Genomic DNA, 8,287 nt, shown 5'->3' with positions numbered 1-8,287 from the left:
CACACAATAGGGGGTGGTGGGCCCACTGAGATTTTTATCTCTAATATTTTCTAATGTTTATAGGGGGGGTCTCACCTCCTTTTGTGTGGTTCAAAACTGTCTGAGAGAACAATCCTACTGGAGATCCTCTCCACCCAGCCTACCCCTCCATCCATACAACCAAACTCATATTTGTGAAACCTACACTCTACCTGATGCAGGCAAATCCTATGAGTCTGATTTCCACAGTAATTGTGGCTGTATGGGTGGAAGGGTAAGTAGGGTGGAGAGGATCTCCAATCCAGAGTCATTATCTTCTATAAGAAAAAAGAAATGCTAACATCATATTCTTAGGATCAAAATTTCCCAGGAAGATAAATGAATGCCCATTTCTTCTTGCACAATCGTTGACTAGTTGCCTTGTTGATGCCATGAATGGCTTTACAGTCTTCTTCTTCCTCTGTACTCTGCTGATGCAATCCTCCATTTCAGCTGAGTTTTTCTGGTACATTTCAACATTTACACTTCTTTCAATTATTAGTCTTTCCTCCTTCCTCAATTAACTCTTCCTCTTCTGTTCTGGGAAGTTAGGAATCCTATGTTGACCCTAGATCAACCCATTAGACTTCATAAAATGAGATCTTTTCTTCATAAAATTAGTCATGATGTTCTTTCTCCTTTCAAAGTTTAAAAACAATAAAATAGCACCAAATAAGGAAAATACAGGGAAACATGGGGAGCCCCAAAAAAAATATCAATGAATTTGTTGTATTTCACTGAAAAGGAAAAGATGTTTGAGGGGGTTGGTTGAGAAAGTTGTTTGGTTTTACTGATTCCAACCTACTAAGATTATCAACATTACTTAAACCATAATGCAAGATATTAGATCAGGTATAGATCAATTTTAAGATGGCAATTTAAGGAGAGAGAGACTTGTTTCGCTTTACTCGTCTCAACCTGTAAGGTTATCAACACAGTTATACCACATTGCAAGAAAGCAGATACTGTATTGATCACTTTCAAAACTAAATCAATTAGAATGGATCCTATATCTGATAAGTTTATCCCTGATTTTTCTAAAAGTCTATCTTTTCATCACCCCATTATGATCAATCCAACACCAATACACCACAAAATCAATCAATATCATTAAATGATAATAAATTGAATGTAAAGATACTTATGCGCAAGGAAACTCAGAAACATAAACATTGCCTTTTAATCAAATTAAGATAAAGACATGTCACTGTTAACTTTTATTCCTAATCTGAACTTGACACATGGGGTTTTAAGACAACGAATTAAGACCGAATTGGCTGGAGCCAATCAAGAAAAAAATTCAGGAGTCATAATAAGCTGATGGCAATATGTAGTTCAATTTGATCAGCATTTGAATTAGACATTTGGATTGAGAGCAACTTATCATTTCATAGAACAAAAGAGAAACCAAGCATAATGCCAGAAAGCAGGCTAACTTGCAATGCCAATACACATACCATTTTGGAGTCCTAAGCATCAGTGCTGCATGTGTATGGATGAACATTGTCAAATAGTAGAGAAATCTAGTCTTCCTCTCTGATAAGGCTTCTCAGTCTCCCTATGTTTCACCAAAATGTATTAAATCTTAAACAATGTGTGCAGAATCTGGGTCCTGGAGATTTTGGATCTCATTAAGTGATTGGGTTTCTTCTGTTTCTATGTTAGCTTGTAAATGCTAACCTAACTATGCTTTAAGGCAAGCAGAAGATTTACATTTAGCTCTGGAAAAGGATTCAGTAGGGTACAAAAGGATAATACTACACAAGGGTGCAATACAAACTGAAGATCAGGTGAAATATTGCAGAGGGCAAGTTATTGGAAGTATGATAAACTCCAGAAACTGTAATACTTCAGATTGAAGGGACATCTATTGCAAGCATAGAAACTTTCAGCATTGGAAATTTGAAGCCCTTCTCCAAAAACAAACTCATTTTGGATGAGAGAACACAATTGGAGGCTCATTTCAACCACAAATATCCTCTTTGCAGCATGTGTAGTTTAATAGCCTCCAGATGGAACTCTCCCCACTTTCCACACACAACTGAAATCAAACAGTAGTGCGGTTCTTAGTGAGAGAAAGCTCCTGACTTGGCCTCAAACAGTGAGCAAACTATGCCCAATGCAGCACTTGGTTAGGTACTACATCCTTAACAGCAAAGGGCAGGCAAAAATTGCAGTCACTAGGGGGGATGTTTCCTCTTTGAAATTTTATGCTTTGGCCTTCTTACCTCTCTCCTTAGCTTAGCAATTTTTAGCAAAGTACTTAACACAACTGATAACTGACACCAACTCTTATATGCATTCAGAAGCAATATCAACAAAATGCATCATCATTTATCAAATCCCAGAGAGCTTCTGGAACTGATTACAGCAGCCAATTCTTAAACAGATCAAGTAAAAACACATGAAACAGAGATGAATTTACAAACTCAAAAACCAAAAATGTGAATAGGAAATCGTTCCATTTAAGCTGTGCTTGATTCTGAATGTTCATTGGTGGAGCATAACTCAACACTAGCAGGAAATACAGAATGGAATCGGGCTTTGGAGTCAAGGGACTGAAGTGATCTAACAACTTCAAACATTGTTGGTCGTTTTTCAGGCATTACAGAAGTGCAGCGGAGTGCAACTTCTAAAGCACTCAACATCTCATGCTGTGATGTGCTGGAGACCCTGCGGTCCAAGACCTGGAAGGCTCCATTGGCCACATTAATTTTCCGTCGAACCCATTTCACAATATCGATGGCGTCCCCATACTCTGGCTGCTCAGCTTGTCTACCGGTAATGAGCTCTAATAACACAACACCGAAGCTGTAAACATCCATTTGTTCGGTCGCTTTCTTGCTGTATCCATGCTCTGTAACCAAATAACAGAGACTGTACGTCAATACATTTGTGCAGTTGTGTTATGAGAGTATCAGTCTGACTGACTTAAATCTGAAGCATAGCATTACAAGTTTACAATAAAATGAATGCACAAAGAAGAAACATTATTAGATCCCTATAAATGAATGCACAAAGAAGAAACATTACTAGATCCCTATACTTTTCCCATGTTCCATGTGTAGATTGTTGTCACGAGACTACTGTTTAAAACCTCAAATTTCATCTTCAGACAAGAATTAGAACTAAAGAAGAATCTCACCAAAAAAACTGATCTCAGTAGCTAAATTGATACAGAATGCCAGAACAAAATTGATCCCTGTAGCAGTTATAGCTCATCTAGTATCTTACAAGAATTTGCATGCAAATGCAGTATAGACTTACAATTCCTCAAGGAATATGATCTATTCAACAAAGAGAATGACACGTAAATTAAAACAGGTGGAAACTGAAGCATAATATTAATCAAGTAATTATGAAATAGTTTTGCAGTTTTTCCGTACCTGGTGCCATGTAACAATAGGACCCTGATTCAGAAGCCATGGATGACAAATATACAGATTCTCCAACAATCCGGTCAAGTGCAAAATCTGTGATCTTTGGTTCAAAATCTGCATCAAGGAGGATGTTTGTTGATTTGACGTTCCTGTGCAGTAAGTGTGGAATGTACTCCTTGTGAAGATAAGCCAATCCTTGAGCAGCTCCAATGGCAATCTTCAACCTAGTACTCCACTCTAACTGGAAATCTGACCCGCAAATCAGATCCCCCAAACTCCCCCTATGTGCAAACTCGTAAATTAGAAGTATGGAATCTTCAGAATAGCAAAATCCCATAAGTTTAATGATGTTCTTGTGCCTGATTTTAGCTAACGTCTTGACCTCAGCCTTCAAAGCTTTCCAAGTTTGACTCTTGAAATTCATTAGCCTCTTTACAGCAACGAATTCACCACCTGGTAGCCTGAGAATGTAGACTCTTCCAAAAGCACCTCCCCCACCAATGGCACTTCTCTCATCCATTCCCATAATCAAATCATTTTCAGTGACTCTTAGAGGATAATAAAACACTGAGCACCATGTTCCACGGTGAGATTTCAATTTGTAAGATCGGTACATCAAAAAAAACCCAGCAGCAACAACCATGAGACCAGCAGCGAAAGCAATTGATATCAGTACACAGGTCACTTTGGTTGGCCCAATGGATTTGGGTCTTTCTTCCAAGCAAGAATTTGGTAATCCTGGTCCACAGAGGTCTGGATTTCCTTGCAAGAATGAAGCCGGAAATCCTGAGATTAGAGACAATGGAACCCTACCCGATAGCCGATTGTAAGAGACATTGAACAGTGCAAGCTTCAGGTTCTGTAGCTCTTCTGGGATTGGGCCAGTGAGGTTATTATCAGAAAGATCAAGATAGGTCAGTACTGGTAACCGAGCAAGAGAAATAGGTATGCCTCCAATAAGACTGTTACCTGCCAAAGACAATGAAACTAGTTTCCTACATTTTGTAAGCTCTGGAATTCTACCCATCAGTGAATTGTGAGAGAGATTGATTATACTCATGATTGGTGAATCACAGAAATTATCTGGAATGTCACCATACAAGCCATTAAGAGATGCAGAGAACCTATAGAGACTCCTAACCCTGCCAAGGCCCCAGGGAATTCTAGTAATGAAGCTGTTGTTATCTATCTGAACTTGTTCCAGTTGGGTAGCCATTGATATTGATTCAGGTATTTCTCCAGAAAACCTATTGTTTTCAGCTCTGATAAGCTTCATCTTTGGCAATGACCATAATGCATCAGGAAATTCACCCACAAATCCATTGTCCTGCACTTGAAACCTCTCAAGATTCAAGCAGTCATCGAACAAATCAGGTATAGAACCAGTTAAGAGATTTGAATGAACACTGAAGTTTATCAGCCCTTTTCCACGGCAGATGCCAGTAGGAAATGAACCAGAAAGTCTGTTCTGTGAGACATCAAAAGAGATCAGATTCTCAAGACCGAAACCGAGACCCAGAGGAAACCCACCTGTTAAATTGTTCTGTGAAAGATCTAAAACCTCCAACCGATGTAAACCTACAAATGAATCAGGAATCTCGCCATGGAAACCAGAGGACTGAAGGAAAAGTTGCTGAAGTTTATCGAGATTCCCAATCTCTGCAGGTATCTCACTTAACAGTAACGAATTTTGAGACAAATCAAGTTCCACCAGCTCAGTCAAGCTTTCAAAAATAAAGGGCGTGACAGTACCTGAAAGTAAGTTGCCCCCCAAGTTGAGAACTTGTAGAACCTTTAGAGATGCTAACCCATAAGGGATCTTCCCTTCCACACGATTTCTGCTCAAATCCAGCACCGTCAACGACATAAGCTGAGAAATCTGATCTGGGATGGTTCCCCATATGAGATTGTTGCTGAAGTTCAATGTCTGCAAAGCACCGCATTGGGAAAGATGAAGTGGGAAGGCTTGGTTGAAGAAGTTGTTTGCAAGGTTAAGATAAGAGAGATTAGGTAGTTCACAGATTGAAGTGGAGATTTCTCCCGAAAGGTTAAGTCCTTGGAGATTGAGAGAGGTGACTGAGAAAAATGGATTGGGGGAGCAGCTGACTCCAGTCCAGTTGCAGAGAGGAGTATGAGAAGTGTTGGACCAACTTGATAAAGAGTTCATTGGGTCTTCAATGGAGTTCTTGAAAGAAAGAAGAATCTCAGCATCATCTGAAGCCCAAATGAGAATGAAAACTTGACACAAGAGAAAGAGAAAGAAGGGAAATGTGAAGGCAGAAGCCATGGTGTAAGTGAGAAAGCTATGGGTCTTTAGGAGAGAATGACTGATGAAGAAGCTTTGAGCTCAGGGGTCAGCTCAGAGAGTGAAATAGTGAAATGGGTCTCAGTCTCAGAGCTTAGGATGAACACAGAACTGCTTAACTAGTCAAACAACAGATGGGTGTTTAAGAAATTGGCCATGGCAGTCTGCAACAAAGGAACCCAAGATTGTAAGATTAAAAAACTGAGTTTTGTAAACATGGAATGAATAAACATTCGCTTCAAAACAAAATTCTTTCTGGGGATTGGATGTGCGTGAAGAATTTTGACAAAATGCAGATGAGAGATCACGGTTCCTCGGGGAATGAGCATTAGCATATTAACGAGGGAATCGTACGATAGAAATAAATGAGAGAAGGTGAGAGAAGGTGGAGGTGGGTCATGGTTGGTCTGGATGGGGCTGAAGTGCTGAACAGTGATCTGGGTAAGGTTCCTTTCGACATAGGTTTGAGGCTTTGCACGTAAAACTAGATTTTGGGTTCTCTGTACAATTCGTCTTCTTCGCTGACCCTTCTGGCCAGTCCTGGAAGGAAGTGAAGAAAAAGAATCAAAACGGCTAAAAGTTACAGAAAAACCAAACTGCTTTACGTGGGTCAGACCATTGGACTAATTTCCTTGCTACAGACACCCAAGTCTACAGTTGACTTGGTGATCTCTAGGGCCTTGAACCCTTCAATCTTCATAGGTAGGGCAAGGGCAAGGGCCGCAACACAAGTCAATAATTTTTTTTCTTTTTAATTCTCATCAAACTAATTACAGAGGACTGAAAACCTACCCACCAACTCACCAAGGAATGAAAAGGGAGGGAAAGATGAGAAGGATGGAAGCCTAGATCTTCCATCTCTTGTAAGAAGAAAACAATGTGATTCTTTAATGCCTTTTCAGTGCATAGCAGGGAGTAAACCCTCTTCTGAAATATTGATAAAATTAATCAGAAATGTAGAAAAGCATCAAGCATCAAAAGAGCAGATTATTTTTTATTGACAGAGAGGTGATCCAAGATCCAGGACAGAGGGATTTGTACCAAGTCCAAATCCTCCGCCTGTCATAGTAGATTTGTGCTCCCCCTCTTTTGATTCATTTTATCCACTCTGCAAATACAAGATCCACTCCTTCAAATCCAAGACCTTTTTTAGATTTACTGTTTCTATATAAAAGCCCCACCACTCACCACTCTCCACTCTATGAGGAGATCTACCAATGACTCACACTCAGATATTATGTAGATTGTGGGAAACTCTATTTGAGTTACCAAAATACACTATGAAAGTGGGAATTCCATCTCGGGAGAAAAGAAGAGAAAATTCCCCTTTTTTGATATTTAAAAATTTCTACAAAATGATTCGTATGTAGCAAAAACAGTAGAGAGATCACTGAAACAGGTTGAAAAGGTGGAAAATGGCCTTTGCCATATGACTTTTGAGGAATCTCAAACCTTTAAATGTGTGTTGTGAGAGACTCACTCACCGATTCATTATTATCATTGCAGACAAAAATGGAATGGAGGTACAAGGGAAATCGCTTTTTAGGTCGTCTCAGTTATCTTGTCTGTTTTTCTAGGATTCTCTTTTTCTTTTTAATTTTCTTTATTGAGACTAATGAATCACAGTGTGGAGAATTCGAGTAAAAGAAAGCAGGAATGATCATCTTTATTCAAGTTTATAAGCAACTATAATAACACTTGATCTAACTTTACTTGTAACCCAAGAGAGAGAATAGAGACCCTCTGCTGTAATGGGTCATAGTTTCATACAGAAATCTCAACATTGATTTGGGTTTCTGTATAAAAACTGAGTAAAAATGATGGTCTCAGTGATCTCTCTCCAAGAAATGCTCACCAAAGCATGATGAAATAAAATAACTTTGCTTACTTCATAAAACTTCTATGAGGATAGCTCATTGCCCTGTTCAATGACTGTTGCAGTTGAATCCTAAACATGACATTATCTATCTGTATTATTAGATAAAAAGTTTTTTTTTTCAATTACTGTAACTGAGATGAAAGCAATAAATGATGTTTCCAAGTGGATCCAATATTGGTAGGTTGGGAAAAGCAAATTGTCAATAATTGAAAGTCAACTTCAAAATCAAGGCTTGGAAGAAAAATAAAATTGAAGGTCACAGACTCACAAGGACATGGGTGTTAGTGATTTTGTCTCCAGAGAATGGAAATCCAAGTTCCCATACATGAAAATTCAAGGGTGGGGCTGTCCTGTTTGTTCTGATGATGACCAAAGCAGGCATGAGAAGAGATATGGATGACAAAGAGTAGTGGTGGGACTGGTGGGAGAGTGATTTGGTGTTAATAGCAAAATCTACTTATTGCCAAGGAGAAAGAAACAATCACAATCATAACACATCACCCTCACCTTCCTTCCATACTCTCTTACCCCTTTCAGCATTTTGTGGAGAAGGATGGGAGGAATTTATGGAAGTGGACCACATATATATTCTTCTAATTTTGTTTGCTTATATGCCTTTCCATTTTCACTTCATACTTCACAGGTCACCAGTTTCAGTATGTAACATCCCAATGGAACCAAAAAATCTCTTCATGTGGACTGAGG

General features: G+C 39.0%; 1 protein-coding gene across 1 annotated transcript; it reads right to left on the bottom strand.

Moving 5' to 3' along the window:
• Window positions 1-2,209: 2,209 nt before the first annotated feature.
• On the bottom strand, window positions 2,210-6,308 carry LOC149003610 (Leucine-rich repeat receptor-like protein kinase family protein). Its single transcript, XM_089138411.1, has 2 exons — window positions 3,405-6,308; window positions 2,210-2,875 (listed from the first exon to the last, which is right to left on the bottom strand). The coding sequence occupies exons 1-2, from the start codon at window positions 5,683-5,685 to the stop codon at window positions 2,484-2,486; spliced, it is 2,673 nt and encodes an 890-aa protein (XP_088994537.1). The 5' UTR covers window positions 5,686-6,308; the 3' UTR covers window positions 2,210-2,483.
• Between the last annotated feature and the right edge of the window lie 1,979 nt (window positions 6,309-8,287).

The sequence above is a fragment of the Hakea prostrata genome, chromosome 10 (genome assembly GCF_041222555.1).
Source record: "Hakea prostrata isolate BN-2017 chromosome 10, UWA_Hpros_2, whole genome shotgun sequence".
Classification (NCBI taxonomy): domain Eukaryota; kingdom Viridiplantae; phylum Streptophyta; class Magnoliopsida; order Proteales; family Proteaceae; genus Hakea; species Hakea prostrata.
Note: the sequence above shows the minus strand (reverse complement) of the source record. Positions and strands in the feature narration are given on the sequence as shown.

Excerpts from the sequence above, each read along its gene's own strand:
- LOC149003610 (XM_089138411.1), bottom strand. The coding sequence starts at position 5,685 with ATGGCTTCTGCCTTCACATTTCCCTTCTTTCTCTTTCTCTTGTGTCAA. Across the intron at positions 2,876-3,404 it reads CTATTGTTACATGGCACCAG|AGCATGGATACAGCAAGAAA; the intron begins GTACGGAAAAAC and ends ATTTGGTTACAG.